At 59.4% G+C, this 19,486-nt stretch overlaps 1 protein-coding gene across 4 annotated transcripts in view; it reads right to left on the bottom strand.

Moving 5' to 3' along the window:
- Nucleotides 1-19,486, bottom strand: part of LOC144945833 (neogenin-like) — a 99,641-nt gene that overhangs the window by 6,413 nt on the left and 73,742 nt on the right. For 2 of the 4 annotated variants that reach the window (XM_078874383.1, XM_078874387.1), the window contains exons 12-25: nucleotides 19,195-19,244; nucleotides 12,095-12,236; nucleotides 10,399-10,509; nucleotides 8,226-8,420; nucleotides 7,769-7,864; nucleotides 6,171-6,409; nucleotides 5,425-5,563; nucleotides 5,177-5,284; nucleotides 4,446-4,640; nucleotides 3,655-3,738; nucleotides 3,030-3,192; nucleotides 2,317-2,627; nucleotides 1,161-1,268; nucleotides 558-782 (exon numbers count right to left, since the gene is read on the bottom strand). In XM_078874383.1, the coding sequence (XP_078730509.1) occupies nucleotides 558-782; nucleotides 1,161-1,268; nucleotides 2,317-2,627; nucleotides 3,030-3,192; nucleotides 3,655-3,738; nucleotides 4,446-4,640; nucleotides 5,177-5,284; nucleotides 5,425-5,563; nucleotides 6,171-6,409; nucleotides 7,769-7,864; nucleotides 8,226-8,420; nucleotides 10,399-10,509; nucleotides 12,095-12,236; nucleotides 19,195-19,244 (2,166 nt within the window). The remainder of the gene's footprint in view (nucleotides 1-557; nucleotides 783-1,160; nucleotides 1,269-2,316; nucleotides 2,628-3,029; nucleotides 3,193-3,654; nucleotides 3,739-4,445; nucleotides 4,641-5,176; nucleotides 5,285-5,424; nucleotides 5,564-6,170; nucleotides 6,410-7,768; nucleotides 7,865-8,225; nucleotides 8,421-10,398; nucleotides 10,510-12,094; nucleotides 12,237-19,194; nucleotides 19,245-19,486) is intronic. The other 2 variants (XM_078874385.1, XM_078874386.1) reach the window with 2 other exon arrangements.

Here is a 19,486-nt window from a genome sequence, read left to right as displayed (position 1 = left end):
TTCCATCTTAAGGGGCCACCCTCATGTACCACGCAAACACCACAACACAAAGATCCCACATATCCCCGTATAGCCTTAACAGACTGTTGGGGCAAGTGCTGTTCTCTGGACGCACCTATGAAGGCCGGCACGGTACACAAGGGGGTGGATGGCCAGCACCACGCACGACCTCCTTTGTCTCCCCAGTGGTGATGATTTTACACACCACACCAGGTACTCATTTGAGGCTGAGTCTACGTAGGGGAGGCCCAGGACCGGTTCAGATAATCGTCACTGGTGTTGGCCGTGAGCGGGAATCCAACTCGGGTCGCCGGGTTCGTAGTGCAGCGCGCTAACCGCAACACCACCGCTCTCCGTACACCACAACAGAACAACAAAAAACACAACACGCAACACCACCACCACGAGTCACAGCGCTGCCCTCGTTATCGGCCTCTGCATGCTTCATACCATGCACGGAATGCAACACACACAACACACACAAACACGACGACCACAACACACAAACACGACGACAACACACGCGTGCGCCGCGCCCTCGCTGAGGAAGGCCTCACCGACGAGGTGGCTCCCTCGCTCCTGCGGGGCCCCGGGGGGGGAGCCCGGGTAGTGAGCGCCGTAGTGCGGCGGCTGGCAGGGGGGGTAGTGGTGGCGCAAGGGGGACGCCGGGGGGGACGGCACGGGGGGAGGGGCCGGGCTCGGCAGCAGCGCGGCCGAGTGGCTGAGGTGCGTGTGGTGGTGGTGGTGGTGGTGCTGCTGCTGCTGGTGGTGGTGGTGGTGCGCTGTGAGGGGTTATCAAGTTGGGTCAATTTGACCGTTTGGGTAGTAGGCAACCAATTTTCGAAAGGGGCGTTATTGGTAAAATAATGCACGGTGTTTATACGTATTTGAAGAAGTAGGCGTTGGAAGATTTTGTGGTTTGAAAAGGGTGGCGGTGGAGTATGGATAAAATTAAAAGTAAAAACAGAAAAACATCCGCAGAGACAGAATGAGATGCACAGAGGGAAGGGGGCGAGGGACAGGGGGTGGGGAGAGAGAGAGAGCAGGAAAACACACATATTAATAAAACCAAACATCGACGTGATAAAAATAAAATCAGAAACACAAAGGTGCTCGCGACGATGGGATGGCAAGAAGAGTGGCGGTGTGGGAGTACGTACGCGCCGCGTGTTTGTGCTCGGAGGGCACGGCCAGTTTGAGGCGCATGGCTTGGCGCGCCGCTATCGAGCGCTCCAGAGACGACGAGATGCCGTCCTCGCCTCGCTTGCCTGCGCGAGGGGCACAACACGCGCCGCCCTCAGCCGGGGCCGCCACCGCCTCCACCGCCGCTTCCGGGCGGACCGGCGCCTCGAGGTCGTGCCCGCCCGCACGCCCGCACGCCCACGCGCGGTGACTCGGGACCCCGTCGCTAGCCGGAGACCCTCGCTACGGCCGCCGTCATCGGCGCGCTTGAGCGCAGCGGCACGTGGGCCGAGTGCCACGTGACCGCGTGACCCGCGCCGCGCCTCTGGACAGCCTCTCTGTGCGACGGAGCTCGCCGTGCGGCCGCTGCGTGCGACCCACGACGCTCGCTAATGGGGCGGCAGAACAAAGCTCCGCCCGCGCTCAAGACGAAGCGCATCCTTTGGCCGCGCCGAGTTACCGAAATAAAACCCGCGGTGCCGTCCTGCGGGGCCGACGCGAGCGGCGGCCTGCGCCCTCCGGGCCTTCGAACGTGCAGCCCCCGAAAGTGCGTGAAGCTCTCAGAAGGTGATGACTTAGAACTCGTTCCGTGAGACCATCCACATGAGAACCTGGTCTCATTATCACTGGTGGCTCCTCATATGTATCATCGTTATTCTTGTAAGTGGAGGCTCCCCATTTAAACCAGGGACCTCACCGGTCCACGCTGATTGTCTCCCGGCATTTATTGCAGTGGTTTGCGGTTTGAATCTCACGGGCCGGCCGTGACTAACACTGCGGGTGTGTGTCAACCGCAAAATACAAAGAAGAGCAGGGCCCGTTGGATGTTGGCCTCATCGTCCAAATTTGAGACATTACCTGCAAGTTACTTGAAACATCGGGAATACAAAACCAATCGTCAGTGCCAAGGGCTCCCGAGCCCCGACTCGGTGAGCGCTCCCCTCCGGCTACACGCGGCTAACCGGCTAGAATCTAAATCTACAATAAACAACAAATACACTGGGCCCCCCCCCCGGCCCCCCCCCCCCCGCCCCCCCCCCCACCATCCACTCGACCGCCTCCCCCACCGACGTCGTGCGCGGCGGCCACGGCGCTCGCAGGAGGCCGGGCCCCGGCGGGGGGCGGCTTCCGCACCTGAGTAGGAGCCCCTCTGGTGGTTGGTGTAGGCGTCGCCGCGCTCCACGTCCGGCCCGCCGCCGCCGCCGCACTGCAGAGCCGCCGAGTGCGGGTCGGCCGGGCCGGACGGGCCGGAGGGGCACGGCCCACCGCCGCCGCCGCCGGGCCCGCCGCCGACAGGGCCCCCGCCGGCGCCCGGGCCCTGGGCCTTGTCGAGCGGCTTGAGGGCCACGGTCTCGTGGTGGATCCACAGGTCCGGAGGCTTCAGGTCCTTGGGGCTGCCCTTGCGCTTGCCCGAACCGTTTGGAGACTTTGGCACGGCCCGCTTGCTGTGGAGGAGGAGGGGGGGGACGCGCGAGGGGGTGACGTCGCGTACCGCGGACACGGTGCGGCTTGGGATGGACGACACACCTCAAGACATTCCCTCCCCTCTCCACGTTCACGGCAAAATGTGGAGGCTACGTGGACGGTACAGGGGCAAGGTAGATTCAAATCAGAGCAAGGTGGTTAGACAGTAAGAGCCAGAAAGATCCGATAAGGGCTCAGTGATTACCCAGAAGAAGGCAGAGGGAGGAGGGGAGAGGGGGAGGAGGAGGGAGGGGAGGGATGGAGAGGGAGGGAGGGTCTGACTGGAGCCGTGGTTCTGCTGAGAAGAAGGGAGAGTGACGATGACGAGGTGGAGGGTGAGCACGAGGCCCTGGCTGCAGCCGTGAGTGCGTTGGGGCCCTCACCTCTTGACGGCGGCGGCCGAGCGTCGCGTGCACACCACGGCCACGACGATGGCGCAGATGACGGTGAGGCCGCCCACCGTCACGATCACGATGATGAGGAGGTTGTTGTCCAGCGCCGAGCCGCGGCTGCTCTGCAGGGGGTGCTGCTGCCCCGTGGGGCCGTCTGTGGGGCGGGGCGGGGGAGCGGGCGGGGTGGGGGGGCGCAGCGTCTCGATGACCAGCCTCAACAGACTGTCGGGGCAAGTGCTGTGTTCGCGAGTAGCACCCACGAAGGCCGAGGGGGTGGGTGGCCAGCACCACGCACGGCCGCCTTTGCCTCCCTAGTGGCGACGTATACACAGGTACTCATTTGAGGCTGAGTTGACCCAAGGCAGGGCCCAGGACCGGTTCACAAAATCGTCACCGGTGTTGCCCGTGAGCGGGCATCGAACTCGGGTCCACGGGGTTCACAGCGCAGCGCGCTAACCGCTGCACCACCGCTCCCCAATACACAGCAACGCACGCACAGCGGCACGCACGGCACACGGACTCAAACGCATCGCTCGCACGGCGCGCACACGGTCGCGACGGCGCAACGGCACCGCAGGTTTTTTTGCGCAGAGGAGAGGAGAAGAAGCGAGTTTACCATTAGAAGTGGCACGGTTTAGGAGACTGGGGCTCCCAGCCCAAGCGATGCCACTGCCTGGAGCGCCCCTGCCAGAAGCTGGTGCTATCAGCAGGGACATCCCGGGGGGGGGGGGGGCAGCAGGTCGAGGGGGGAGGGGAGGGTGGGCGGGGGGGCATCCGGGGTACGCGCAGGTGTGGCAGAGCAGGGGGGGCGAGAGGGGAGGGGGCGAGAAAGAGACGATGCCACCGCGTTAAAATGAAGCAAGTCTCCGTGTTAACACCGTGCCGTCAAGCTGCGGGGCTGGGGGGGTTGGGGGGGAGGCGGGGGGGGGGGGCAGGTGGGGGGGCGAAGTGGGGGGAGGTGGGGTGGCAAGCAAACGACACCAGCAGAGCCCAGAAGCAGCAGGTCCTCACCGCCGGTGGCCACGGGGGTTTGAGAGAGGCGCTCGGCCACCCGCGCGCGTCTCTCAAACCTTGTAAATGACGGCTCTGTCGTCATTTACAGATTCGGGACAGCGCAGAAACCCGTGCTGCTCACGTGGGGGAGATTCCCCTCCCTCTCCCGCCCCCCCCCCCACTTCATAATGAGGAACACGCACCAGCCCATCCCTCCTGTGCGCATTATAGGGGTCCACGGCAGACGCTGCGGTCGTAGCCGCCCTGCCGTGACCCCAGATGTGACCCTTGGGCCCCCAGCCCGGCTGCATTCAAGCAGCGGGGCGCCGAGAGGAAGGCTGGAAGCCAGTCGGAGTCACGACGTGCGTGCGTGCGTGCGCGATAGAGAAGAGTGCGGCGGCCGCTGCTGCTGACCTCGCGGCGTGCGGAAGGTGACCGGCTCGCTCATGGGGCCCATGCCCTTGGAGTTGCGCGCCTGGATCTTGAAGAAGTAGAGCGTGTCGAGCGTGAGCTCCTGCACCTGGTGCGAGAGGCGGTCGCCCACCACGGGCTCGATCACCCAGTCGTGCAGCTCCGCGGACTTGTCAGTCGTGTAGTAGATGATGTAGCCTGCAACGTGCGGGTGGGGGGGGGGAGACACGGTCAGCGGTAGAAGACTCCGCCCACCCCCCCCGGGGTCCCCGCGTCGTCGCGACCCAACAACGGTGGCCTCCGCGTGACCGTCGCTCCCCACCACAAGCCGATGGGAGAGGTGGAGATGTTCAAATCCCTTCAGATTCGGTTGCCAATGAGCAGCAAGTCAGCAGTTTGTATAATATCGCCATTGCACACATGTAACGGTATTATATAATATAACACCGTCACAAACACACCACGCTCGCCAGGGCCAGTGCGTCGCTGTCCCAGTTCACAGCGTGCGCCCGTTAAAGCGGCGACCGTGGCGACCCACGGGGGTCGGCGGGCCTGAGCCGAGCCCTGCACCGCGACCCCGACTTGCCTCCCTCCTGTGCCCTGGGACTCACCACCGCACGGCAGGGGACTCGCCGAGAGAGCAGCGTCGCTGGCGCGTGCGCTCGCCCAGGCCCGTCTCGCCCCGGGGGGGGCGCTGTCTGAAGCTCCACCCGTGCGGTGCGTTGCCGGCTCACCTGTGATTTTGCCGTTGGCTTCGGACGGAGGCTGCCAGTTCACGATGACGATGCGCGGCTTCCCTTCCTTGCTGATGATGGTGAGATCCTTCGGTGCGGACGTGGGCACTGGCATACAAATGAAAAGAAAGAACGGCTACATTTCGTACGGGAGGTGAGCGCGCTCGCCCCTCGCGGCCGCCCCCCCCGGCCGCACCCCCCCCCCCCACTGCCCCCTAGTTGCAACCAGATTCCTCGGTGCGACGTACCGGCCTCCAGGGTGGTGCTCTGCGCAGTCATGCTCCAGGTGCTGGATCTGCGTCCGCGCGTCACCATCACGGAGAACTCGTAGAGGGTGCTCGCCTTCAGCCCCGTCACCAGGTAGCTCAGCGTCGTCGAATTTGCCATCTGCGGCGGCAGCACGCGCACAAAGACAAAGATCCCCCGTGGAGCCTTCGCAGAATGTTGGGGCGAGTGCTGTTAGCTCAACAAAGAGGCTTATCATCATGTGGAAGTGTACAGGAGCCAAATCCTCTAAACGCGTGACGTTGATTCTAAACGTTTGGGGAACAAACGGAGGACCCGGAGAAAAGTCCACGCGACCAAGGGGAGAGAGACACCGCAAACTCCAAATATACAGCAGCAGGCGTCAGGTTCGAGATTGCACCCACGACCTCCTGTAAATCAGGCGAGGTGGTTAACATTTCGCCACCGTGGCGCCCTTGGTAAAGAGGAGGATCGCAAGAAGGTGGAGCACAAACGGTGCAGCAACACAGCCGCCGAGAGGATTGCACGCGGGGAAAGAAAAACACGCGAAGGAAAGAATACGTGAAGGAAAGAATACTTTCCTTCAGATTCAAACGTAATCACCGACTCTCGAGCCAACGCCTCTGCAGTAACAGGACCATGAATGGGAAGGAAGCTGAACCCAAACTCCGGGCACAGGAGAGGCCACCCGCCCACCACCCATAGCCCCAGGTTTGCGGAACGCGCCATACCCCCCCGCCCGGCGCACCTTGTATTTGGCGTTGTTGGTGAAGTACGTCTTCCAGCGCGCGGTGTAGTAGCGCGCGTCCGGGATGCGCTGGTTCTTGGGGAGGGAGTTGTCGGCCCAGGTGATGCGGATCGTGTCGGGCCCCAGCACCAGCGCTTGGACGCCCACGGGGGGCAGCATGGGCGTGGGCGGCTCGGGGACTGCCGTGAAAGCGTCCGAGAAAAGGTCAAACGGGTCGGGCTCCGAGGGGTCCATCGAGTCTGAGCGGCGGAGAGCGGTGGGGGGCAGCGGGGGGGGGGGGCAGCGGGGGGGGGGGGGGGGGGCGGGCGCCGCACGGAACAGACGAGCGGGCGGAGAGGCGGCGACAGGACGGACGGAGGCGGGGCCAGAGGAGGCCACGCGGCGGCGGCGACCACGCGGGGTTCGTGCGGGGGGGGGGGGCCACGGAGTGACGCGGTGCGGACGAGGGGCGCGCGGCGCACAGGGGAGATGTGCAGGGCGCAGCAGCGGGAATGCGAGCGGCCAACACGGGCGTTGCGCGTGTGCATGCGGTGTGTGTGCAGGGCGTGTGGTGTGTGTGCAGGGCGTGCGGTGTGTGTGCAGGGTGCGTGCAGGGCGGTCACGGCAGGGGTTGAGGGGCGCGCAGTGCACGGAGGCAGCGCGACGCGGAGCGGGGCGGCCCCGTGGAGACACGTACGTACGCCCGCGTGGGACAGAGGGTGATTCAGATCGCACCAGAATGGATGAAAACGTAAAAAAAAAACCCACAGACAACGAAGGCGACAAAACACAGCAAGGGGCGTAAAGATGGTAAACGAAAAGATGTTAACATGGAAAAAGAGAGAAGTCACAGTTAGTCACGTGTGCAGTTAAACAGTTCACAGCTTGGCGCAGCAGCGCGGGTTAGAACAGTTACAACAATATTCACACAACACTGCACAATCCGCCACACACGGAGGCGCAGAGATTAAGGTGTCATTAGCCTCCCCTTCACTCCCCCTGCCACTCGTCATCCCGACGATGGTCGTGGAGTGAGGAGCCCCAAGTGCTTCTAGCAGGTCCCCTTTCTGAAGGGAGGGGGGGGGTTTCGCCCTCTGAAATGTGACGGGTTCGCGACCTGCGTTTCCCTCGATGATATTTTGTACGTTCTTGAACAATAAAAATTGAAGAAAAGTTGAATACAAATATATTTTGAGCCAATTATTAATGACGACTGTTTATGAATGTGGAAGGAAACTGGAGCACCCGGAAATCAACCCACATGTGCCAGGGGGCGACAGACAGAAGCGACAGATGGAGATTAATCTACACTTTGCTGTACGGCCTTCTAGGGTGAGTGAGTGTACCGTGGAGTGAGTCGATATTGCTGTGAGTGAGTGAATGAGTGGGTGTATCTGATTAGCACCGTTGGCTATGTGTGGTGCAAAAGAAGTCCAACATACATACACACACACACACAAGTGAGTGTCACTGTACGTGAATGTATCTGTAAGTGAGTGTACCTATGAGTGAGTGTATCTATGAGTGAGTGTATCTGTAAGTGAGTGTATCTGTGAGTGAGTGTACCTATGCGTGAGTGTATTTGTGAGTGAGTATCTGCGAGGGGTGAGCGCGCGTACCCGTGATGGAGCGGGTGGTGGCGCTCTCGTAGAGAGGCACTCCCTGGCCCATGTTGTTGAAGGCCCTCAGGGAGATCACGTACTGGTGGTTGGGCTCTGTGACCGCACGGCCGGGCACACAACGGGGGTGGGGGAGGGGTCACGCAGAGTGGGGCCCACGCGGAGCCTGCACCTCGCCCTGCAAACTGGGCCACGGGTCGCAGCGCTCCGACACGCGTTCCCGTCGTGCCGGCGATTTTTTGTTCGGCACGACGTCCGACGTTTCGCTCCGGGCGCTGGGAGCTTATTCAGGAGCTTCATGGACAACGGCAAGCGACGCCGGTTGCTACGGCACGATGTTTTCATTTTGCTGTCAGTTACAAAAGCGAACTATCGGCATCTCTCTCCTATTGGTATCTGTCGCACCCTCAACAGGCCTACGCGTCGCAGCAAGAAGGGTGCGGAGCGAGCCCCGTACCGAGTCCCTCGATGGTGAAGTAGCGCTGCTTGGCATCCACGCGCACCGTGTCGGCATAGGGGCTGCCCACGCCGTAGCCGATGAAGTAGCCGCGCACCATGACGTCGCTGCCGGCCGGCGGGGTCCAGCTCACCACGATGTTCGTCGTGAGGGGGCGCACGTGCAGCGAGCTCGGTTGCTCGGGCACGCGCGACTCTGCCCCCGGGAGAGAGACGCCCGCTGGTGAGCGCGGGACGGCGCAGACGCGCGCGGAGACGCGGGAGTGCGAATACCCGCCTTGTCCAATGTAAAAGCGAATCGATTTTCTTACTTTCAATCCTTACCGAAATTACCTTCCATGAGTGACCCTAAACATCCTTTGCGTTGCCCTCCACCACCTGATCAGTGCTGCCCTCTAGCGGTGGCACACCAACATAGCCGCTCCAGCTTCTCCATGTGCTGGACGTGTCAACGTTGAGCTTCTTTCGCACCCTTACGTAGCCAACCGTACTCATCGGAGGATTCTGTGATGAAGGGCCATTGCCCAACACTTCACCGATTTTATACTTTTAATTTTAAGGTAACAGTGTGATTGACGAATGTGTTGAGTTTCCAATATATTTATTATAATTTTTTTACCGTGGAAGGTTTGTAGACATGTCACGGTCAAATCCCGCCGGTTCATGGTTCCTCCCGTGAGGACTGCTGCTCCTCTCCCACCGAGTACGATGACAATTCCCACGACAAGCATCCGACTATTGGCTTAATAATAATAATAACAACGTATCGAGCACGTTTTGCGCACGGCTATCGCGAAGGCGCAGTCCCTGCTGCAGTTTCACAGTCGGGGAGCGACGTTGCTCGCTCAGTGCCGCGAAAAATGAAAGCAACGCGCCGGTCATTTTTCACCATTTGAGATGGGTTTTTTTGCCAATTCCATTTAAGCTGCGCGTTTCTATTCATTAAGTTATTTAGCAGCTATAGGAGGAAAATCGGAGAAATCCCGTGCGGAACAGGTGGGGAGAGCTTGCCACGCTTTGTGAAATTCTAAACTCACTCGGACCACCCAGACTCTCTGGGTTTCAGAGGACCAATGTTATTTGTGGTCCTAGAGGACCCTCTGCCAATCGTGGCCGCACCATAACGGACCCCTTGCCGTGCGTGCTCAGCCACCGGGCGGGGGACAGCCGAACCGAACCCTGGCCGGTGGGGGGGCGTGGGGTGGAGTTAGAGGTTGCGCCAGACACACAACCGCGGCGGATACGGTCACGGTTTCAAGGGCTCATCACTCGGCAGCTACACGGTAGGGGGGGGGTGGCCTACGCAGTGGAGACGGGGCCACGGCGACTCCCGTCGCGAGATCCTTCAGGAGGGATCGCTCTCGCAGGAGGGATCGCTCGCAGCGGCGGGCAGCAGCGATGACTCAAATGCTCGCGCTCGCACAATGACCCGACGCTGAGCCGCGACAACACGGGAATTCACGAGGAGCAGCTGTGCAAATTGAGTGTAGCGATACGGTTACAGTCTTGACGCTCGGCCCGTGCCCAGTGCCAGTAAGCCTCCATAGCATTTGCAAGGATCAGCAAATCCTCTTGGACTTTGCGGTGTATATTCTGAGATGTGAAACGATGAGTCGTGGAGATCAAACATTAAATATAACAAAGAGGTTTTCTTCGGTCAGATTGGTGCTTTCTCAGCCACACGTGTGTTCATTGCGAACGCTACCCAAGACGCGGAGATAAAACATATTGAAGGAATGGAAATAACCACAAGCAGAGGTGTGCTGTTCACACGCACGACTCCCATCATGCCTTGCATGCATATCATGTGACCAACACATTACATGCACAATGCTCTCAGCCTTGTCTAGACCACTCGCTCAAAGGAGCTGAACAAGTGGTCATATTATTGTTGAGACCACCAAATTCGAATAATAATTGTCGAGTTGCTGGTCTAAACAAAAATACGACAATAGGTGAACGTCGCGCATGCAACGTCTCGGTCACGTGAATGCAAAGCATCATGGGAGTCATGCCTTCCTGCAGTTTACAAGCAGTTTAACACTTCGGCTTTCGCCAAAACACCTTCATGACAGATAAGTCTACGTGTTTCTGGCTTTCTCACTCACGGAACGCGCGTGAGACTGAAATAGCGAGGAGACGTGCGCGGGGAGGGCAGCAGCTTCGGGTCTCACCGTCCAAGTCCTCCTCGAAGGTCTCGCTGGAGACCCAGTCGGAGGAGGGCCCCGTCCCGTTCACCGTAAGCGCCGACACTTTGAAGCTGTACTCGGTGCCGCGCTCCAGGCCTGGCGAGCACGGCGGCCGTCGCAACAAGAGCAGCAGCAGCACATGCAGTCACAGGCAGTCACAGGCAGTCACAGGCAGTCACAGGCAGTCACAGGCAGTCACAGGCAGGCAATTAAACACTGGCGCTGGTCTCACACGTGGTGCGCTTCTGGTTGATCCGCAGCGACTCGTGGTGGCGAGATGTGTTAACTACCTCGCCTGGTATAGAGGAGGTCGTGGGTTCAATCCCAACCCTGATGCCTGTATATTTGGAGTTTGCGTGTCTCTCTCTTTCTCTCCCCATCGTCGCATGGATTTTTCTCCAGGTTCTCCGGTTTTTTCCCTCCACACTTAGAAACACGCGTTTAGAGTATGTGGCCGCTATACATTTCCACGTGATAAGCCACTTCTCGTTGGGCTATCATTTGTGGCCAGGTCGCTTCTGAAAAACAGCAACATAGCTCATAGGGCCTTACCCGGTAAAATAAAAAAAATAGTTGAGTTTAGACTCTGTGAGCGAGCGACCGCCATCAAGTGACAGGAGGCACCCCGTTCGTAGCGATCGGAGCACGTCCGCCAACACCACACGGCACCGCGCCGCGTTGGCCAACGGCTCTGGAAAATGTGTTCCTTCTCCAGCTGCTTCAATTGGCATGTGTCCACTCCTTTACGCCGCCTCTCAGTGGTTCTTGTTGCATGACGACCGAACAGAAATCGGTCTTCCTGAAGAGCTGAAGGGTGGCGAACACCGCCAAAAAAAATAACGTTTTTTTTGTGTGTGTGCAGTCTTTGGTAACTGGATTCTGTAATAATGCTTTTGCTTTGCAATGTGGCTGTACCACATGTGCCTGGCCAGAGTCAAACTCGGCATCTATTGGCCGACATTGCTTTATAACGTCAGGATACCGATAGGCATTGCTTTAACAGGGCAGGCTTCATAGCTAACCATTGCGCCAACGCTCCCCGCCCCCCGTCATGTGTCATGCAGCATTAATGGGAGCTGGCTAACAAGCGTGTGTTCCGAGGGCCTGAAACTCTCAAGGGCAGCATCTTTTTATAAACACGAGAGAACATTGAGTGGGCATATCATCGCACAACGTGCGGGTCTTGTCCTTGCTCGGTCGTGTGAGTTTGCGCGCGTTTCGCTGGAGCGTATATATGTTGCACGTGTGCAGGCGCGTGCGCAGGCGCGCGTGCTTGCGCGCGTGCTTGCGCGCGTGAAACACGACGACCCAAATTCGATTCCCGCTTACGGCCCAACATCGAGTGGCGAATATCCGAAGTGATCTCCGGTTCGTCTGCAGGTCAGGCGAGCCTTAAATGAGCACCTGGTGCCGGAGTGTAAGCTTCACCACCCCTGAGGGGGAGACCAAAGGCGGCCGGGCGTGGTGCCGCGCCGGCTTTCACCGGTGCTCGCTAACAGCGCTCGACCCAAACGGTCTGCTGAGGCTACAGGGTGCGTCAAGGGTCTTGGTCTCTGCAGGCACACGCACGCCCGCACATACACGCACGAACACGCACGAACACGCACGCACGCCTGCACGAACACGCACGCACGAACACGCATGCACGAACACGCACGCGCGTCCTCGCCGAGCATCTCACCGGCGAGCTGGTGCCACAGCTGGCTGCTCTCCGTGACCTCCGCCTCGCTGCGCCGCCCGGTCTTGCGGTGCCGGATGCGGTATCCGACGATGACGCCGTTGTGCGCGCCGGGGGGCGGGGGCTGCCACCGCACCAGGATGGCCTGCGGCACATGGACGGCGGTGAGGTCCCAGCGGGGGGGGGGGGGGGGGGGCTCCTCCGAGGGTGTCCCACCCACAGGGCCGTGGGGCTCGTCACCGAGCGACGCTCTCTCACACACACGCGCTTCGAGAGCGCGGCTCGTGGACTTCTGCGTCTCGTGGATTTGCGCGCACGCGTACACACGTACACGCGTACACACGCATACACGCATACACGCGGCATCCTGTGCCGGCACCACAAACCCACCGGATTGTGAGATGGTATGGAGCGGGCGTAACAGCAAAGTGGGCTTTTGTGACCCTGAGTGAAAACGTTGCGTGGTATCCCACTCATATTGCGGCGTAGGTTTTCTCCGGTTCTTGCAGTTCACGGCACGAGTAGAAAACCACTCAATCAGAATATCTCTTTATACTGGAAGATTCTGTGGCCAGTGACTGGCCACACATCTCAAGGCAGAACTTTCATTGAGTGAGTCGAGGGGGTCTGCCCCATGCTCAAATGAGTGTGGGATAGTGCCCATCCCTGCTGGCAACCTAGAGTGAGTTGTGAATGTTCCACATTTCTTTCGCAAGGGGGCTAAATTACTCGATCTCATGCCCTATGTCACGTGTCAGTTCTGCTCATCATTTATACCAGCACACCGAGTCCAGACCAATAATGTTCTTTCCAAGAAAACTATAGAAACTTTTTTTTTAAACTGGTGTAGGCTAATAAGTTTCAAAGACAATGCATATATTATCAGAGCAGGTTTGTTAGCATGTTGACCACATGTACGTGTGGTTAATGCAAACTTTATTCCTTGAAAAAAGTAGCTATTTGGTGTTTGAACATCTTAACAACTGTTTTATTGCCAGAAAGGGTAAAACCTATTCTTATTATTCATACACCTCGACTTGTTTTTGGGTCACGTTTCACCCACGCAGGCCTCCGTTTTCGCACGGCTTCGCCAACTCTTAAAGACGAAACAACAGCGATTCATTCTTCAATCACCAAGGCTTCCGTTCGGAGAGATTACAATACGAAGCTGCAGGGCAAATCTGAGAACACCGTGGTTTTCGCTCTGTAATATTGACCGCACGGGCAATTCGCCAATTGCCCCGACGTGTTCACAAGTCAGTCAATACCACCCTCGAGAAACCTGCACTTGATGAGAAAACTCTCCTGCCTGCCCCATCGGTCGCGAGGCACGCGTACAACCACGAGGGCAGTGGCCGTGCGCAGGCGGTGCAACTGCACCGACGGAGCCCACGGGCCACGGGGGGCTATGAAGCGGGGGGGAGGGGGGGGCGATTCCTCCCGAAGCGTGCATGCCGCCGATGCAAAATCAACAGTGCTCACCGTTCCGTGAAGCTCAAACACAATAAACAAACGAGAGGCGGCTGATGAAAGGAGAGCGGTGGGAGCCGCTACCACCAATCACGCTCGATCCGCGATTCGAATCGTTTGCACCCTGGAATCTGCGCCGCGCGACGTCGCGCCGTACTTAGTTAGCCCCCCCGCCCCTTCCCACCGAGCCTCGAAAAAAATAAAACCCCTCGGGGTTTCGGACGAGTTCCAACCTCGTCGTGAGCGAAGGCAATCAACGCCGCCATCGTCGTCGCCGCCGGCCCAATGGCGTGCACACAGCGGCGAGGAGCGTCCCCCTCGCCTGCCACGCTCCGCGTCAATCCGTTGGGCAAGACGCCGCGAGGCTGCGGGCGCGCGGGCACGTGGCACCGTCATCCTCAAAACGCCCAGGAAACCCGAACCTCCGCTGGCTGGATTCACTTCCCCCGCAGTTGTAACTCACACGCGGCCCGATGACTTAATAATGCGATTATTAAGCTGCATTTCTTAAGTGGCCTCAGTGCAGGCAGAGCGGGGGTGGGGGGGGCGATGGAATACGGAGCTGTAACAGGAGAACCATCGCGCTATTATTATTACCACTCCGGTGGCTTCCATCACGACGAGGGCAGCGAGGTATTTCCAGGCCGTGTTTCCGCGCAGCAGTCGATGCCGTCCGTAGAATTTTCTTAACCCCGACTGCTTTGAACTGCCCGAATGTCAATCTCCAGAAATTAATTACTTTCTATTGGCTTAATGTACAATGGGCTCGATTTAGCCCCAGTTCATAAAATATTAAAGTGCTGTTCAAAGCAGCTGTGCGGTTACAGGGTCTTCTTCCTCTTCCTCCCGAGATCGCGAAGGTCACGGGGTGGGGGGGAGAGGGCGATCGACCGCCGAGTGCCCAGGCAGAGAGGAGGGTGCCTGGGCGCGCGGTGCGAGCGTCTGTCCCTCTCTCGCCGGCGGCGCTGACGCACAGCGACAGCCACGCTCAAGTCGCGCAGGAGGACGTGGTGCCATGCATCCTTCACGTCGCTCGTCATATTTAAGCCGCACGATCGCCGCGTGTGGCAGAGTGTTAAGTGCCTCGGTGGATCTGACAGGCACGGTCGTCGTCTCTTCTGGAGCGCAGAGCGAGCGGAGCGGACGCGGAGGGCGATGGGCTCCTGCCGAACGCTTTCCCACTGCCAGGTTCCACTGTCCTATCGACACTGGGGCCCTGCTGGACCGTTGGGCCGCTTTGTCAGAATTGCCTCCTCCTCAGAGGGCGCTGCCCCACACCCGTCCCTCACACCTCCACCGACACGAGGCGGCCGCTGAGAACCCGAGACGCCTGCATTATTGATGCACGCTGCTGCCTCAGCAGTTCCGCTTTGATTGGCTGAAAAAAAACACTTTGCGATTCATTTGTTGAACGCTTATCATCACGAGTGCATTGCTAGCTGCACTTTAACTACAATTGACCACGGCGACTTGCGTTGCTTATACAGTAGGTACGATCCATCAGCAATCCAAGGGGAAATATACTCGGAATCCAGTTGATGCCGTAAACAGCACGAGGCTGATAATGCCGTGGTCCACACGGCTCAAGCAGTAACGGCTACAAGAGCGTGGAACGTGAACGTCTCTCGCGCTTGCCCGACGGGGCCACCCTACGGGGCTGAAGCTCAAGGCCCTGAGGGGGGGTGGCAGGAGGAGGTGGGGGTAGGGGGGGGGAGGCCTTGGATGCTGCCTCTGCAGAGCTCGAGGTTTTGGCCTGTGACAGCGGCGATATTAAATATTTATCTTACCCCTCCGAGAAAAATAAGAGGAGGTGAAATGTCACCTTTCAGATTAAATGACGACTTATTTTCCGCTTGGTAAAGCGCCATCTCCCATCGTTCGTTTGGTCCGCGGGCTCCGGCTCCCCCTGGGACCTTTTGGAGCGGTGACCTGCCCGGGCGCTCGCCCGCTTGTTCACCGAGGCTCGTTGGTTCGAGCCCCCGGCCGCCCCCGGTTAATGCCGCGCGGGTGTATTGACCGTTAAAAAAACTACGCGACAGTCTACTTCACGGTGAACACTGAAGATCGCGTGAGGTTATTAGGAAGGAGAGGGGAGGCCGCCACACGTGCCGCCGTTATGATCGAAATGACTTCGTCGGACGGCGCGTCCACGCTCGGCGGCGTTCGCACCCCGTGCAGGTCACGCGCAGCTCACGGAAACACGAGCGGATTCAACCACTCGCAAAGGTGTGCTTTGCGGGTACAAAAGCTCGTGGCCTTACCCAGACCACCAACTCAAAAGAACTCACGTGTTGGGACGGCCACATTTTCTGAATTCTCGAAACGACAAAAATGGCCACCGAGCTGCTGGTCTGGGTGAGGCCGAGAGCCTTTGAACGTGCAATGCCACAACATCCCCGGGTATTGTTTCACCTCGCCGACGATCCCAAAATGAGGACGAAACGTTCATTGCCACATCCACATGCGGTCATCATCCCGGCGACAGTGAAGCATCAGGCGGGCTACGGTCGGCGTCGTTGCGTTTCGCGAGTTGTCTTCAGCGGCTGTCCCGCTCGCGACGGCGGCGCGGCTCTCACTGCCACGGCAAGCGAGGCTCCGGGCGAGCGAGGCTCCGGGCGAGCGAGGCTCCGGGCGAGCGAGGCTCCGGGCGAGCGAGGCTCCGGGCGAGCGAGGCTCCGGGAGCCGCGCTCTCTAACGGCTCGCCGAGCCCGAATGTTAACGAGGGCGGCTCGTGATGCACGAGGAGCGTGGAAACGTTTGTGATTAATAATGCATCGCGGCTGGACAGCGACTCCCCACCCAGACCTCTCGCTTTGCTCCCTCCCCCCCCCCGTCATATCGATTTCTTGCCAGGGCCCGCGTACGCGACGCGTACGCGCCGCCTCGAGATGATTAAATAAAAAAAGTCCCACCACCGATGAACAATAATAAAGTGCAGGGAAAAACGCCTATTGTGTGCGGCTCTCCGGTATTTGGAGTACCGTAATTAGCAAGGAATGGCAGAATATGACTGGCAGGAATGGATTTGCCCTTTGCCCTCCGACCCCAATCTCCAGGGCATCGAAATTCCATCTAAATCAAGGCGGCCTGTTTCCTGTCAGGGCTGCCGACAAGAATCGCATCTCGCGTGAATAAAGTTCATTTCTTCCAGCGACACCCCAAGAGACGCGTGGGGCATGCGGTGTCAATCAATGTGCACGTGAGAGAGTGCGAGGAGAGAGCGAGGGGGAGAGAGCGAGGGGGAGAGAGCGAGGGGGAGAGAGCGAGGTGAGAGAGAGAGGGGAGAGAGAGGGGAGAGAGCGAGGGGGAGAGAGCGAGGAGAGAGCGAGGTGAGAGAGAGAGGGGAGAGAGAGGGGAGAGAGAGGGGAGAGAGCGAGGGGGAGAGAGAGGGGAGAGCGAGGGGGAGAGAGCGAGGGGGAGAGAGCGAGGGGGAGAGTGCGAGGTGAGAGCGAGAGGGGAGAGAGAGGGGAGAGAGAGGGGAGAGAGAGAGGGGAGAGAGCGAGGGGGAGAGAGAGGGGAGAGAGCGAGGGGGAGAGTGCGAGGTGAGAGCGAGAGGGGAGAGAGAGGGGAGAGAGTGGGGAGAGAGAGAGGGGAGAGAGAGAGGGGAGAGAGCGAGGGGGAGAGAGCGAGGGGGAGAGAGAGGGGAGAGAGAGGGGAGAGAGCGAGGGGGAGAGAGCGAGGGGGAGAGAGCGAGGGGGAGAGTGCGAGGGGGAGAGAGCGAGGGGGAGAGTGCGAGGTGAGAGAGAGAGGGGAGAGAGAGGGGAGAGAGAGGGGAGAGAGCGAGGGGGAGAGAGCGAGGGGGAGAGAGCGAGGTGAGAGAGAGAGGGGAGAAAGAGGGGAGAGAGAGGGGAGAGAGCGTGGGGAGAGTGCGAGGTGAGAGAGAGAGGGGAGAGAGAGGGGAGAGAGCGAGGGGGAGAGAGCGAGGGGGAGAGAGCGAGGTGAGAGAGAGAGGGGAGAAAGAGGGGAGAGAGAGGGGAGAGAGCGAGGGGGAGAGTGCGAGGTGAGAGAGAGAGGGGAGAGAGAGGGGAGAGAGCGTGGGGAGAGTGCGAGAGAAAAGAACCCTAAAACGCCACTTTCCTGACACAGTTCAATGTTTATGTTCGATACAAAAGTCACTTAACTACAATCCCTCGCTTTACAGAGATATCCACAAACACTCCCTGGATATTCACAAGATCTTTGTTCAACCAACCCAAGTGAGAGCACACCGAGACAGCAACTGTGCAGCAGCTCTAGGCCCGCGAAACCTGGACACAAACACCACCGATTGAGAGAAGAGGGTCGGTGCAGTCCGGCCGCCGTTCATCTGCAAGCAACCTCGGGGGCAAGCGGAGAGGCACGCATCCTTCTCCAAGCGATGACGGCAGATGCCACCAAGCGTGACACGTTTCTGGCATTTAATTTAAAATATCGCACGTCTCCCCCCCCCCCCCCCCAGCCATCTGTGCTGTCGACTCCCTGCCTCCGCTCAGGTCCAGGCTCGGGACTTTCCTCTCTTCCCCCCCTCCCCGTGCGCGGCCCGTCTCGTCGTCATGATCCGAATGGATACGAAGCCTCCCTCCCGCGCTTTGAGATGCGGCTGCGTTCAATATGCAATGCCGATCAACGTCTTAACTGTTCGGCATAGAACAACAGGTAAAAGTGTGCACGTCACGTGCGTATCGACTGCCATCGCCCTGGTCTATTTAATATCGATTGCTAGGAATCACTGCACCTGGTTAACATGAGCAGCGGCTTGCCAATGTCTCCCGTTTTAAGATGGCGTTGTTCAGCATTTCTCAGCTCACCCTTTCCCGTCGCGACGCCGTGCGTACACGTACGGAAGAAAAAGGCCACGCGCGCGAGGGCGTGGCGCAGTTTGGCGCCAGCTATCGCAGAGTGCGGTCGTGTTGCTACGCTTCTCTGTGGCGAGCGACAACGTCTTGAAAAAAGACGGTGCGGCTTTGCGCGTTCCCAGATTCGGCGTCTCGGAACGGGGAAAGGGCGGCGAAGGTTCACGGCTTCCAACCCCTCTCACGCGGAGCGACGCAAGACTCGCTCTCCGCCACGTTTGGCCGACCACGGCGGGCCCGGCGAGTCCGCGTGAGCGCCGGCCAGTGGCGTCGCGCCCGAGGGGCCACGCTCTCTCACGGTGCCGCAGCGGCCGCGGGCGTCGCTCCGGGCACGGAGCCCGGGGCGGCAGGGCGGTGATTCGAAGCAGCGACCGGATAGCGCATGTTTCAAGTTTATTTCCCTACGCCTCGGTCTTCCCAGAGGTTTTGTATTTTTTTCCACTTTCCATTACAAGGCATCATTATTCCTTCCTTTAAAATGCGGTTTTCAGTGTTACGTAGGAAAGCATAAATCAGAAACCGCCGATAATTGTAGGTTACCGAAACGTTACGCTGCTGTTTTGCCGGCGAGCAAGGCTTACCGCGGGACCGAACGGAAATGAAACGCAGAGGATGTGGAGTGTCTCAAAAGTCTGCACGGTTTATGAGTTGCAGGTTTCCGTGCAGCGCGCACGGAGGAAGTTACTACGCTTGCTGTCGCTCAGACGCATAACCCCGGCCCGAGCCGAGCCCAGCATGAGCCAAGTCTGGTGACAGTGAGTGGTGGAGTGGGGTAGTTGGGGGAGTGTGACCCAAGCTTACCTTGGAGTTGAGCACTTCCACCGTCACGTTCTGGGGGGGTGCGCTCGGCACTGCAAACAAACGCCATCGTTAGAGGCAGCCGAGGAAGGGGTGAAGGGGTGGTGATCAAAACCCTGACTCCACCACCATCGGCGTGATCCAGCAGCCGATGGCTCGCGTGATCCTGGCCTCCATCTCTCCCGTGTCGCTCGTTGCAGTGCGATGATCAACATTGGAGCCAAGGGGACAGAAGCAGCTGGGTGCGCGACTACCCACGTCACCCTCCGTGAGCCTCGCCCGCCGGCCTTGACGG

The sequence above is a fragment of the Lampetra fluviatilis genome, chromosome 39 (assembly GCF_964198595.1).
Source record: "Lampetra fluviatilis chromosome 39, kcLamFluv1.1, whole genome shotgun sequence".
NCBI lineage: Eukaryota > Metazoa > Chordata > Hyperoartia > Petromyzontiformes > Petromyzontidae > Lampetra > Lampetra fluviatilis.
Note: the sequence above shows the minus strand (reverse complement) of the source record. Positions and strands in the feature narration are given on the sequence as shown.